At 37.1% G+C, this 14,860-nt stretch overlaps 3 protein-coding genes and 1 non-coding gene across 4 annotated transcripts; 3 read left to right on the top strand and 1 right to left on the bottom strand.

Moving 5' to 3' along the window:
- The first annotated feature begins 1,425 nt into the window (after positions 1–1,425).
- On the top strand, positions 1,426–2,497 carry LOC140180045 (uncharacterized). Its single transcript, XM_072220429.1, has 2 exons — positions 1,426–2,013; positions 2,393–2,497. Exons 1-2 carry the CDS (start codon positions 1,426–1,428, stop codon positions 2,495–2,497), a joined length of 693 nt encoding a protein of 230 aa, XP_072076530.1.
- Positions 2,498–3,975: 1,478 nt separating this feature from the next.
- LOC112758410 (tubulin gamma-1 chain) lies at positions 3,976–8,382 on the top strand. Its single transcript, XM_025807083.2, has 12 exons — positions 3,976–4,330; positions 4,616–4,816; positions 5,000–5,111; positions 5,511–5,911; positions 6,199–6,252; positions 6,331–6,435; positions 6,811–6,885; positions 7,011–7,055; positions 7,311–7,439; positions 7,577–7,681; positions 7,774–7,861; positions 8,052–8,382. The coding sequence occupies exons 1-11, from the start codon at positions 4,202–4,204 to the stop codon at positions 7,813–7,815; spliced, it is 1,398 nt and encodes a 465-aa protein (XP_025662868.1). The 5' UTR covers positions 3,976–4,201; the 3' UTR covers positions 7,816–7,861; positions 8,052–8,382.
- A 924-nt stretch (positions 8,383–9,306) lies between these two features.
- LOC112758409 (uncharacterized) lies at positions 9,307–10,024 on the top strand. The gene is made up of 2 exons (XR_011873519.1): positions 9,307–9,613; positions 9,762–10,024. It is a non-coding gene; the product is annotated as an uncharacterized protein (transcript).
- A 617-nt stretch (positions 10,025–10,641) lies between these two features.
- On the bottom strand, positions 10,642–14,058 carry LOC112758408 (mitochondrial carrier protein MTM1). The gene is made up of 8 exons (XM_025807079.3): positions 13,539–14,058; positions 13,257–13,316; positions 12,973–13,143; positions 12,702–12,798; positions 12,425–12,516; positions 12,196–12,345; positions 11,223–11,281; positions 10,642–11,125 (listed from the first exon to the last, which is right to left on the bottom strand). The coding sequence occupies exons 1-8, from the start codon at positions 13,830–13,832 to the stop codon at positions 10,990–10,992; spliced, it is 1,059 nt and encodes a 352-aa protein (XP_025662864.1). The 5' UTR covers positions 13,833–14,058; the 3' UTR covers positions 10,642–10,989.
- Between the last annotated feature and the right edge of the window lie 802 nt (positions 14,059–14,860).

Genomic DNA, 14,860 nt, shown 5'->3' with positions numbered 1-14,860 from the left:
AAAAGAATAATTTATACTTTATTATATATGTACTATACTTTTTTTTTCTTTTATCGAAAATTTATCTACTAGTCTTTTAAATTGGAAAATAAAAAAAACACCAAAATAAATTAATCTAATATATATAACCAAAAGTATTAATATAAAAATAAAGGGTAAAGTACCAATTTGGTCCCTTACGTTTGGGGTGAATTTTGTTTTAGTCTCCAACGTTTAAAGTGTTCTATTTACATCTAAAATAGTTTTGATTTGTATCAATCAAGTCCTGCCGTTAAGTGGGAGTGAAATACCTAACGTCGTGTTCGACGTGGCAAAGGAGAGGGGACAGGGGTTAATAGACGTGTAATGGTTCCCGCCTTTGGACAGAACGCATACTTACACTGAAAAAAACCCTTTAGTCCCCTACCGATCGTCATGCAAGGGTTGCGATTCGCAGCTAGAGAGGTGACATTGTCCTTCAGTAACGTTAAAGGTCCACATAAGCAGTTAGTTTGAAACCCTTCCTTTCCGAAAGAAGATCATATCGGGTATTTTTTTATCAAATCTCCTCAACCCATTTGTTTTTTTTTTATCTTAATGCATGTTGATATGTAATGATGCATGTTGATATGTGATTATTTTGTTTTTATAGTTTCATATTCGTTTCTTGTTTTATTTTGGAAGTTTTTATTTTGTCCTAGTGATTGCATTTATGCATTTCTGCTGTTGTTGATCAATGTGAGAATTTTATGAAGTCTATTATGCTTGTCTAACAGATTATTCGGAGAATGAGTTATTTTAGTATCAAGATACACCATGGGAAAAAGTTTTAGTTTGATGGTGAACCTTTACACTATGTGGGGGTGAGACTTCGATAGTGGACTACTGTGATGAAGATATATGGAGTAGGTTCGAGGCCATGGAGATAGTGGTCGAACAGGGATATGTGGCAGAGAACATTACTGTAATGTGGTATAAGTCTCTAAAAGATAAAACAGATGTAGGACTGAGGATGCTTCACACAGACAAGGATGCAATGGACATGACCAGAATTGGAATGAGGGATAACATGGCCATTAGATGGGACCCCAATGATTAGATTTTGTCAATTACCTATGCTGTTGTTGAAGCAGAGACAAAAGACTCGTGGGCATAGTTTTTGTTGAATCTGTGTGATGATTTGGGAGTTGATAAGATCATATGGTGTACATTCATGAGCGACCAACAAAAGATAACCCTCAATCTAAGCAGTACTCACCTGAACTTGTGTAATTGATTTTGTCTTTAATTCATGTTGTGCTGTTGTGCTATTTTTAAATTCTGCTTCCAAGGGATTGATCCCTACCTTTGATGATTTGCTGCCTGGCATAGATCACAGATTTTGTGTCAGGTACTTATATAGCAATTTCAAAAAAAAGGTTCCCAGGTGTTCAGCTGAAAATAATTATGTGGAAGGCTGCAAAGGCAACATATGTCCAAAAGTGGGAGAGAAGGATGAAGGAGATTCAGTTGGTTGATCAAGGAGCTTATAATCATCTCATGGAGATCCCTACCAAGTATTGGAGCAAGTCCAAGTTTAATTATTTTCCTAGAGTTGATACACTTGTAAACAACATGTGTGAGTGTTTTAATTCTGTTATTGTAGAGGCTAGAGAGAAACACATAGTGTCTATATTAGAAGATATTAGGATTTATCTAATGAATAGGTGGGCTGATAACAGACAAAGTATAATTACATATGCTGGAGAAATTTTGCCAAAAATAAACAAGAAAATTGAAAGAGAGTTTGATAAGGGTGGGGAGTGGTTGGCCATCTATGCGGGTAGGGACAAGTATGAGGTGTCTAGCAGTCAGGGTAATAGAGACAAATTTGTTGTGGACTTAAAGTTACATGAGTACTCCTGTAGAAAGTTTCAACTAACAGGTTACCCTTGTGAGTATGCCATGAGTTGCATTAAGAAAATGTGTTTAGATGTTAAGAACTATGTGAACCAGTGCTATAAGAAAGAGACCTACGTAGACTGCTATCAACATGTAATCTACCTATTGAATGGACTAAATCTCTGAGCCCGGACTGAGAACGATGATGTGCTGCCACCAATGTTTAGGAAACAAATACGGTGCCCAAAACTAAGCAGGAACAAGACTGGTGATGAGTCACGCAAGAATGGACCACTGACTAAATTATCCAGGGTTGGACAACAACAAAAATGCTCCTATTGTTTTGCACTTGGTCACAACAAAAGAACCTGCCTTAGAAAACGTAAGGTGGAGGCCTCGACAAAAAAGGTAAATTTGTTGTTGTCAATTTGAACACAATTCCTTATATGTGATTGTTTGTTGTTACTGTCTAATGAACCTAATTTGTGGAACACAATCCCCTGATGTCACTGTTTATTGTTACTGTTTATAGCATAATGCAGCTCCACAAGCCAAGAGAAGTGCTCGCACAACTAGGACTCCAAACCCCAGCAAGAACCCAGCAAAGACAACAACAAAATCAGCAACAAAACTTTAGCCAAAGAGGAAGGGCAATGCATAAGTTGGAGGGACTCAAGAGTCACAAACCTCCTCCAAAAGAGCTAGATGCAGTAGCAGCGCCAGTCAACCCCAGCCATCGACAGCAACGGTTACTAGCCCATCAAGGAAGACCTTGAAGTTCATGGCAAAAACTCCACCTAGGGCCTGAAAAGCATTGGGATGAATTTATAGTGGATTTTAGTGTTTACCTTCTGTTTTGTAATGAAAGTGGCAATGACCAAGAGCTGATGTCCCTGTAATACTTTAGACAGCCTACTTTAAGACTACTAGTTTCATGTTGATCTCTTTTGTGTTGTTATCTTTTCATGGTTATATTTAAGGCTTGTTTGGATATTGTAATGGTTAAGAGAAGCTACTTTAAGACTTCTCCATTATCTAATGATTTAAATGAATTTTCAGCAGCATAGTTATGTGAATTGGCAACTTAAGCCTTCTATTTATTAGTAGATCAAACTGAATTAAACTTTTACAGGGCCAAATAATATATGTCAAAATATAAGAACTCATAATTTTTCATTTCACTCAAAAACTTGATAATATTTACAACACATGTCTACACATACAACTTTCAAAACTTTTAACTAACACATCACTGTTATCACCCTAACTGTATGTCAATTTTTTCAATCCCCTAAACACTTGACATTCCCTCCAAACTAGGGACAACAACAGCAAAGCAAACAAAGATAACTGCTAACTCCCTAAACCTTAATTAAATCGATCATATAGCAGCAGTCCAGCCGTTGTCCATCCAAAAATTTCAACAGTAAGTGCCAATGCAAATTTCTTTTCGCCTTTCTGCAGTTCTTGTTTCAACACACTTGCTTTATTCTTCAGTCTTTGAATTTGTGGGTCTTGCTCTTCAGGCTCCGCCCAAACAAAATAATTGCATTCTTCTCCTATCTGTTCTCAACCAAACCAAAAGGAAGACACTAAACAGTTCAGATCCTCCAAACACTAACACCCAACGCTATTTTGAAACAAGAGACAGAAATGAGGAGACTCACCTGATAGTTGATGCATCCCCAAAATCTTCTTCCTGGGTTCTCTGCTGTAGATGATGTCTGCAATACTGGTCTCTCTCCACAAATGCACGTCCTCCTTCTCCCACGACTCTTGATGCTGCTACGCGAACCTTGGGAAGAAGATTGAGGAGCCATTTTCAGCAGACAAAGAACATCAATTTTGGGGATTAGGGTTTATTTATTGGACCGGATTTTCTTTTTCTTTTTTTATTTTTGTGCTTTCAACGGTGAACTGCAGCTACTATACCCAATTTGCCACGTCGGACACAACGTTAAGTATTTTACTCTCATTTAACGGCAGGACTTGATTGATGCAAATCAAAACTATTTTGGACGTAAATAGAACACTTTAAATATTAGGGATTAAAATAGAATTCATCTCAAAGATAGAGGACCAAATTAATACTTTACCCAAAAATAAAAAACGGGTAGTTTAGGTTTTACTTATGTCTGTGTAATACTTTATCTGTTTCCTTTTTCTAATTTTTTTGCCACTCTTATTTTACTGTCCCTTTTCTTCTTCTCCCTATTCTTTTTTGAAAAAGGGTGTCACTGTCACCCGCCCCGTTAAGCCACCAGAGCGATCTAAATTCTAAACCCTAGCGTTGGTTGCGTTTCCGGAGAGAAAGAAAGAAAGAAAGGAAGAAAAGGAAGAAATGCCTCGGGAGATCATAACGCTTCAGGTAGGGCAATGCGGCAACCAGATTGGCATGGAGTTCTGGAAGCAGCTCTGCCTCGAGCATGGCATCAGCAAAGATGGCATCCTCGAAGACTTCGCCACTCAGGTCTCACTTCATACCAATTCCCCTTTTCACTTCCCTCTTACAAAACCTTACTATCAAGCTATCATTTCTTCTTACCAATTCGAACTGCGGGTTGTTTGTTTCCAAATCAATAGCACACAACTTCCAATTCACACTGGAATCTCATCTCAGTGACTAATAATTGCTCTATGTGTTGAACTGTTACTTAGTTTAGGTTAGGTTATGTTACTTGTGTAGTGTGGAGTGTGTGATTGTGATTGGTGCAGTGTGGTTCTACGTTGACTTGTTTTGGTGAAATTGCTGCAGGGTGGTGACAGGAAAGATGTGTTCTTCTATCAGGCTGATGATCAGCATTACATACCACGAGCTCTGCTCATCGACTTGGAGCCTCGAGTTATTAATGGCATTCAAAATAGTGATTATCGTAATCTCTACAACCATGAGAACATCTTTGTCTCAGACCACGGAGGCGGTGCAGGAAACAATTGGGCTAGTGGATACCATCAGGTTTGCCACTACTAGTCATAACATTGTCCCACAATCATGATTTGCATGCATATCATCCTAGAACTGAGGATTCTTGCTTCCTGCGATTGGTTTTCGTCTCGTTGTTTATGAGTAGTTTATAGCAAGTATTAATTTTGTGGGGTGAAAGAATGCTTAGCTATTGTTGTTGTTGCATTTGATCAGGGAAAGAATGTTGAAGAGGACATAATGGACATGATTGACAGAGAAGCAGATGGCAGTGACAGTCTCGAGGGTTTTGTTCTGTGTCATTCAATTGCTGGAGGAACAGGCTCAGGTTTCTTTCCATCTCTTCTCTATCTTAAAAAATCCCATAGGATCCATCTTTTATTCCTTTTTGTTATTGAGCATTTGTGTAGTTGGTTCATCTGAAAAGCTAAAGATTTGTGAAATGTTTGACTTAATTTTGCCCTTGATGCATAGTTTACATTCAAACAAAAGTTAAACTAATCTCACCCTTAAGAAAAGAAATTGAACAAGTCTGCACCTTTTAGGTTATTGTGAAAAACTTGCCTGTACAACATAATGTTTGGGTTCCCTGATGATCCTTGAACTTACTTCATAGCAGAGAAGACTGGATATTTTTCAAGTACTTCTCAGTGGTGTACCTTTTTTTATTATTATTTCTTAAAATATCCTTGCTTTTGTACTAGTTGCTTATCTTACTTGAATGCAGGTATGGGCTCATACTTGTTGGAGACCCTGAATGATCGCTACAGCAAAAAATTGGTTCAGACATACAGTGTGTTTCCTAATCAAATGGAGACAAGTGATGTGGTGGTGCAACCATACAATTCGTTGTTAACACTCAAGCGACTAAAGCTTAATGCGGATTGTGTTGTAGTTCTTGACAATACTGCATTGAATAGGATTGCTGTGGAACGGCTTCATTTGTCGAACCCAACATTTGCTCAAACTAATTCCTTAGTTTCTACAGTGATGTCTGCCAGCACAACCACTCTTCGGTATCCGGGATACATGAATAATGATTTGGTTGGTCTTCTTGCCTCATTGATTCCCACGCCAAGATGCCATTTTCTAATGACTGGATATACCCCTTTGACAGTGGAGCGTCAGGTGAGACCATTGTATCTGTTTTTCTTATATAAGTTATCTTTGAAGAATAAAATATTAGTCTAGTTAATGTCTTCTAAATTTTTCTGTTGTTAACTTGTTGGACTTGAAGAATCTTACAGAGAATCATTGAATTAATCTCACTATCTTACACACTCTATCTCTCCTCTTTCTTCCCATTTTACCCTCCTTTTGTAATTTAATTAGGATATAGATAAGTTGCTGCCTAATTGTGATTTCCTATTACACTTCAATGAAACATTTAAAAGTTTGATGATATCTACTTGCAGGCTAATGTAATTCGTAAAACCACTGTACTCGATGTTATGAGAAGACTTTTACAGGTATAATTACTACATGAACAAAGCGTCAAACAAAATTCCTATGTGTTCTACCAACTAAAACATTAATTCAATTGACAGGCAAAGAATATTATGGTGTCTTCATATGCTCGGACGAAAGATGCCAGCCAAGCAAAATATATATCAATTCTGAATATCATTCAAGGAGAAGTTGACCCAACTCAGGTATGATAAGCAGCATTAATAGCATTTCCTGGATATTGTCGGTTTGCAAAGTGAAATTGTTATTAAAACAATAGAAAAACAAAAATAAGAATTGCTAGTCATCTAGCTGTTTGGCCTTGTGATAAATTTTGCTTTCCAAGATCAAATTTTCTTAAAAAAGTAGTGAGAGCGATTTTGTGAAAGTCAGTTTTGTCTAAACATCCTTATCCTTGAGAATTTAAAATGAGCTTATTTGAAACTTAAAATGACATTTCTTTCTGATTTTTTCCCCCTGATAAATGAAATTTGTAGGTGCAGCCTGCTTTGATTGACTTGTTCATAGATAAAAATATGGTTCTATACAAGTATTTTAACAGTTTATCTCTCTGGATTTAGGTTCATGAAAGTTTACAGAGGATTCGTGAAAGAAAGCTAGTGAACTTTATTGAGTGGGGTCCTGCAAGTATTCAGGTCTCTCTCTCTCTCTCTTGTGTTGTGGCAGTGCAAATTGAAGTTTTAGGCTTTTAGCAGCTGCATCAATTTGTCTCGTTTATATTACACACATGATCTCGTCTTGTTTCCTGAACATCTGATAGGTTGCTCTATCTAGAAAGTCACCATATATTCAGACTGCACACCGGGTATGACCTCTTTAATTTCAAGTTTTCAAACCCCCCCCCCCCCTTCTCTTCTCTCTCTCTCTCTCTCTCTCTCTCTCTCTCTCTCTCTTGTTATTGTTGTTGTTGTTGTTGTTGTTATGTGTGTGTATGATGTTTCTTTCAATTTATGTGATTGTATTGGAGAAAAACCAATATACCTTTTGAAAATGCTTAATAGTCTGAAGTTAGATAACAAGAAATCAGTTAGGAAATAACATAATATCATCCATTTTATAGGTCAGTGGTCTTATGTTGGCAAACCATACTAGCATCCGACATCTTTTCAGTAGGTGTTTGAGCCAGTACGAGAAGCTGAGAAAGAAACAAGCCTTTCTAGATAACTACCGGAAGTTCCCAATGTTTGCTGTAAGTGCCAATTTCATGTGTACAATCTGATCAGTCTTTTGAACTACACTGCTGCGTCTGTTAAATATGCTTTTGGTTTGTACCACCTTCTTGTAGATTCTTGTTATTCAAATCTAATATCAGTGAAAAATGTACAGGATAATGACCTCTCAGAATTTGATGAATCAAGGGATGAAGTTGAGGCTTTGGTTGATGAATATAAGGCCTGTGAGTCCCCAGATTATGTCAAATGGGGAATTGAGGTTGATTCTCTACTAGCCAACTTCCAATTTTAAGTTCATGTAGCATATTGCAAATGGTTTTATTTATTTATTTATTTATTTTTCTTATATAGGACATGAACAATATGCTAACAGCAGAAGGCAGTGCTACATGATCCCTAGATCCAATATTAGTAGTGTGAAGACTCCACGCAACCCAAGGTCAGTTAATTTTTTAGGATTTGACTTCTTGTAAAATCATTCAACAATTTACACTTGGGGAGAAGAATACAATGTCAATGATAATTTATAAACACATGCGTTCCCGCGCATACACTTCCTTGTAGTGCAAAATAAGAGGCCAACAAATGTCTAAAGATACTTCTCACAATCCTGAACCAAATTATTGCAGGCACTACTATAAGGGAGGGAACTGAAGACTTTATGTAAGCTGGGAGAGGTTTCAAATGAGCATTTTCAACTGTTTTGGGGCTTCAATGGTTTGCAGTGTGATAATTTTGGTTTGTATGGTCTGTTGATAATCATTTGGACATCCAACCAAGCGAGAATTAGTACAGACTCTCACTGTATTAATTCGTTTTAGGAATATATTATATGATTGATTGATCACTGATGCTTAGGAAATTAGGAATCACATTTTATTATCTGGATCGCTACTTTCGAATGAATGTTGAAATATTTAAATTGATGTGGTGCATAGATTTACGTGATTCAGATTTGCATATTATACGGTCCTCTTGAACTGGTCTTGAGTTCCTCGATTATGAACACCGTGATTGGTGGTGTTTGTCTCTTAAATAATTAAATTTCGAAAGGGACTTCAATTCCAACTTTCAAGTGAAAAAGGAAAAAGAAATCCATTCTATTATGGTGAACCAATAATACCCCGTGTATTTTTATTTAGAAACCTAACCGTTATATGTACAAAAATATAGTTCCCAAAATGTACTGCAACTCTGCAAGAATATTGAATACTTGGATTCGGTGGCGTGATTCATTCCCGAAAGGTCATATCGTGAGTTATGGGCACGTGGCATGTTTCTCCTTGCATGTTCACTGCTCAGTTCACCGTTACACATGCCATTAGTTATGGTGTATTTTCACGTTCAAACAACATTTTGCAATAAACCAGATTGGAGAATATAAAAGAGTCTTTCCTTTTGCTTACATGGTGAAGAACACGTAAGAACAGAGATATCTCGGGATACCACTTGCAATGTTATTCATTTGCAGCTTTGGTTGGAAAAAATTTCAGTCCAACATTAATTGCCGACCCTGATCCATCCTAAGGTTAATAAACCGAAGTAGTTGACCACCAATTTAAGAGAAGAGAAAAATGGGTCAAAACTGCCAAAACGCTAGAAAGCGGAGGAAACAGGGAATCCAAAGCAACTTAGGCTATATACTTTTTTCTTAAACAGACACATAAAAGACTACATCAAAATCAGTCAATTTAGGAAATATAAATCAAGAGTAAACGAAAACTCGGTGAATATTCTAATATAAGTTTGACTGATGGGGAAAACAGAAGAGGTAACTACCGCATGGCCCTTGTTAGCGGCAATTCAAAAGAACGTGCCGTAGTTGTAAGTGGTCCCCATATTAGAAGGAAGAAAGACACTCAAGTATTTACCAAATCAGTTCACTCACTACAATTGAGTTTCTATATAAATGTGATATCATATCAGTGTATGCTAAATTGCTAATCACATAGTATCAAATTGATACTTGGTTTTGGGGTTCTGAAGTTTCCACATTGTCTCAGCCTCTCTTGACAGTATTGGTTGTGAAAGCACCCAAGAAGAGAAGAAAAGAAAATGACATTTCTCATAGCTCTTGCTTCTTCTTCGTCAGGTGTTTTGGCCTTATATACTCTTCTTGCCATCTTTCAACCAGCTATTATTGAAGCCCAATCCCTTTCTCCTGCACCTGCACCTGCTCCCACCAGAGATGGTGACTATCCCTTTTTCTTATCTCCTTTTTCATTTGATTTCTGAACTTAGGCATATCATAGAGTGTAAGGTTGCCTTCAAACGCATTGCATTTGGAATTTCGTGTTAGAAAAATGTTGTTATTAATTAATGCGTTTGCTATTAAACAGGTACTTCAATAGACCAAGGAATTGCCTACGTGCTTATGCTTGTGGCATTGGTTCTCACATACCTCATCCACCCTCTTAATACCTCTTTCTACAATTTGTGAATTATCCGTTTCCCTACTCTTGTATTTTTACCCTCATAGAAAGTGAACATAGTAGGGATCGATGGTTTTTAATTTCCCATGCTCTTAGGCTGAATTGTTGATGCAGGGGCTGTTATCAATGTGTTTGATGCGATGCTAATTTTATTCTTTTTTAGTTTCTAATACCGTTCAGATCGTTTCAATGTTTATAATTAAAATAATTAAAAATCCATCAGCATAATCTAAGAGAGTAAAATCTAACATAATATAGTTGAAAGGTTATGATCTTCCGTACATTTTTTGCTCTTTGAAATATTTCACATTGGAAAATAACCAGCTTCAAATTTTAAATGTTACTACTTCCAAATTCAAACGCATGCTACCACTTCAAAATCGTCCATATGTGTCTCATTTAGAACAAACTTTTTCATTGACGAAAAACGAGTTGGAAACTCAAATACAGCTAATTTCATGTGAAATTAATAGTTAAAAATTGTTTGATAATTTAACATGTTCAACTAAATTATCTTTAACTACCAACTTTACATGAAGGCCACTGCACCAAAATTTCCAACAAAAAAAGAACAAAGTCTATGAAAAATTGTATCTTCTACAACATTCACAAACAGATTTCCAGATCTTAAACTTTCGGCCAGTAAATGAATTGGATTTATGATAACGTGACAAAGATGTACTATCACAAGAATTTTGTGAATTCGTAGTATTTATTCTATAAAAAGAAAAGAGAACCACCTATTTTTCACTGCAAGCTTATCACTTTCCGGTTAGAAGCCGACTCATGGTCTCAAATTGTACATAGGCACTTTATTGACTTTCCTTTAAAAAAACGTTGCAAATGCAATAACTAAAAATGTTAAAAACCCTGTATCCAAAAGAAAGTCCTATGCATGTGGAGGACAATTAATGGATCATTCCATCATCACTTATTAGGAGGTGCCAACTGCAGCATGTTCTGTTTTGCCAGTTGACCCTAACTTATTGATATGTCAGAAACATCTTTGGTCTTCTGGGATCTAGTTTGGTGTCTTTGATGTATTCTACACTATTACGCTATAGCTTCAAAAAGTAGAATTCGAAGTTTTGAACCACTCCAGCAAATAAGACTCAATGATGAATGCAAGTATATGTTACGATGAAGTCTTCTGTCTACGATGCAAGGCATGCTTGACAACTTCATAGAAGGAGACAACTATACCAACTGATGGACCGGCACGGCCTACACGGGGACCAACACCTGTGAATAGCCCTCTCAATCCTCCATCCCTGTCCCAAGAAGAAATGTTCCAATGTCAGTCCAAAGCTTATGTGCTAAATGTAATGATATGGGGAACCAGTCATCAGCTTATAAAAATGCACCTACCTCCAAATCTCTATCAGTGTTGTTCTTGTTGTCATCTTTAATGCCCTTTCACGATCCTTCTGTGAAAATGCAAAAAGGATCATGTTAGAGAACATGGAATACTCAAAGGCTCAAACTATGAGTTCATTATTAATGTGCAGTAATTAAATGCATACCTTCTAAAATAAAAATTAGTAATCAGGACGGGGAAAAAGAATTACAGCAAACCATTACGAAAAGTTAATGCAAAGAATAATTTTTAATCATCATGCATTAAAGAGGGTCAATTATGCAACTATACAGGTTTGTCTGAGACAAACCAAACCTCAACAACTTACTAATGCATAAATATTCCAGCTGCATTCCACTTACATTCAAATTTTCATCATTTTCTAAATCCAATGAACATATTAGCATATAAAGGCGGACATTTGAAAAGTGTCCCCACAGACCCAAAAATAATCATTGAATAAGTCTGTATTACTTGTATACATGGCATATCTAATTGTGTCTACTGCTTAGCTAATTGGAGTTAAGAGCCAAATCAGCATAATGATGCTGCAAGTTTGATTTTAGCCAGCAATTTGTGCTGTATCTAATTTCAGCTAGTTAACTACTTCTATTGATGATCTACCCAGCCTCACCGGTCAGGAGCCTGTCTTGGCTGGTCAAACAGGCAAACACTAGTGCCAGTCTGCCTGGCAGACCTGACTAGAGGTCTGTCCTGGCTGGCAAGACACTAGGGCCAGTCTGCCCAGCCTGACTTTGCTAGAGGCCTGTCCTGGCCACCCAGGCTGTAGGGCTACTCTGCCTGGTCAGACCCGACCAAGGGTGTGTCCTGGCCGGCCAGACACTAGGGACAGTCTGCCTGACCTTACTCGGCCAAAAGCCTGCCTTGGCCGGCCAAACACTAGGGCCAATCGGCCCCGCCTGACCCAGGCAGGGTCCTGTCCTGGCTTAGTTATCATCTAAAAGCTTAGTTTTAGGAAACCACCTCTATTTGTCGTCGAGTTTTTGCCACATCAAGTGGACATGTGGCAGCAGCTGCGACAGTTCCTGCAACAAAACCAGCAGTAAAATTTGCCCCAAGGATAGCGGCTGCTGTTGCTTCATCACCCACAAGGCCAAGAAGTTTTTTCCTTATCTGTAAAGAAGCTGTATGGTCAAAAATAAAATAAATCAAATAAGCAATACATTTTATTCATTGAATATAGAAATCCTACTGGCTCAAGGGTTAACCAGCAAATTCCAGAATAAGGAACATCGCGAGAAAGTTGAGCTCCAAGGCCAGTCCACCAATAACGGTATCTATGTACTGTTAGAAAAACATAATCAAAACCACAATAATTATTAATTGAGGTAACAAAAATTATAACAGATATAATCATGTGCAACAGTAACAGCATACGAACTCCTTTGTAAAAGACATGTTGGAAAAATCTACCATAAAATGTATTAACTCAGAATGAAATGAGAGAAAGATGCCAGAAGAACACTTACAACTTTGAAGTCTCTCTGTACCCCTGATTGGGTTGATGGCTCCAATCAATGTCTTAAAAACCCCTGGAGGCTTCCCACTTCCAGTTGTTTTAAATGCCTAAACAGAGAGATATATAACACGCAAGAAGAGCCCGGGGGGGGGGGGGGGGGGGGGGGGATGAGTAATTCAATTCAGCTTGACAGAAAAAACTCAAATACTTTAGAGGAGCTATTAAGAATCTGTAGCAAAATCATGCAATGAATCCACATTTAAGGATTTCAAATCAACTACCTGCATGCGTGTCCTTGCAAGCTCTACAGGATAACACAAAACACAAGCCAATGAACGTGCAACTGATCCGGCAACTAATGGAACATAAGGTGTTAAGTTTGGAGCATTCTGAGTAGTAAACTCCTCCATGAAGTTGCGAAAGATGTCATAACAAGGCATATAAATCCCAACCTGTTGGACAAGGAAAATATGAGGCCATTAGCATGTAACTATGTGTTGGACAAAACAGATTGTAGGCAAAGTATGAAGGAGAAAACGGATTTCCAAAAGGAAAGGGAGCTTACAGTTGGCACAGCCAATGCTAAACTTGCACTTGTGCCTCTCCATAATCTTATAAACCCTTCCTGCATAAATTCACTCCTGTGAACCCTCTTATAGTAAGTTATTTTCATGGAAAGTACCAGATAAATACAAATAACTTCAATTCAAAAACGAATCCATTTCAGTGTTTGCTACATAGCTTTTATCATACCTTTTTTGGCGATGATATTATCAGTTATATCAAACAATTAAGGCAAATTTAATTGAATTGAATTGAAATTATAAGATTGGAGGTAGTAACTAACCTGACGCGCAACTTTGTGAAGGACATCTAGCGTGCCTTTATAGCGGTTACAGCCGGAATGACATGGCGGCGGCGCGGCAGCAGAGGTTGAAAGAGATTGACAAACGGCGTTTGGTTGAAGACAGATGTAGTGGTAGGGATAGGGAACCCCGGCAGCCTGTGCTTGCAGCCTTGTCTTGGCAACATCGAGGGGATTAACGATGATGGCGGAGATGACAGCAGCACCGGCGGCGGAGAAGGCCCTCTCTCCAATACTCAATTCCGCATCGGAAGAAGATGATGACGAGGGTGACATCGGTGAAACGTTTCTTTCAAAATCAACAACATTGGTTTGTAATTGTTCTTAGCGAAAGCGCGATATTCGATTGAGGGCGGGCGCCTAATTAAGTCCTAACATTTGGTCACGCACCTACATATTCCATTTCCTGCCTCACGTTCAGAATATACGAGAAACTTTGTTATATTCTACATCTTGAAATTTAGAATTTTTTTTATTTAAATTAAATAAATATAGTATTTACAAAAACAAACAAACCGTAAGATAATTATAAAAATACATTTTGGGACACATCTCATGTAATAAAAGGGTCACGATAAATCATATTACGAGTGCATTCGTAATATATACACATGCGGATATCGAATATTGAGCATGTGAAATAGGCATGTTTTGTGGAGGGAGGTTCAGCATCTAAGATAAATATAATTTTTGTGCATGGAGACTCGACATTTGAGATAAGCCCGGATGTATATTTAAGCCATATCATCCAGAAATTACGTGAATTATAACCATTTTTTCAAATTTTGTGACCTTTTAGACACGTGTATCTGAGTTCTTTCAGAAAATATAGTCCCCGATAATATGTCTGCGAAGGAGACATAAACAGGTTGAATGCTACTTGACATATAACTGAAATTTTAGATTTTGAGATTAGTAGTTTAATCTTTTTTTATTATTGTTAGTGAATAATAAGTTTAGATATTCAGTCTTAAGTAACTTAGTTAATGGAGTAGGTATATTGAGTTGACAAAATTAGAAGATCTACATTGGTTTATTTGGTATAACTAGGATTGTTGTATATTTTGTATAATTGATTGTAATTATTTAAGTTAAATAAATAAAATAGGTACCTAATTGTATGTTAAGTTAAATAAATAAAATAAGTAATTCTCATTTAACCTGTAAGTCCAATAAATAGGTATATGTTATATTTAATATAAATGCTTATTTAGGTGAATTATAAGTTTTAGTAATGTTTAGTAACAATTAATGGTTTAGATGTAATTAATATGTGCTAGTAAATGTTTTGGGAATTGCAGAGA

The sequence above is a fragment of the Arachis hypogaea genome, chromosome 16 (assembly GCF_003086295.3).
Source record: "Arachis hypogaea cultivar Tifrunner chromosome 16, arahy.Tifrunner.gnm2.J5K5, whole genome shotgun sequence".
Lineage (NCBI taxonomy): Eukaryota > Viridiplantae > Streptophyta > Magnoliopsida > Fabales > Fabaceae > Arachis > Arachis hypogaea.
Note: the sequence above shows the minus strand (reverse complement) of the source record. Positions and strands in the feature narration are given on the sequence as shown.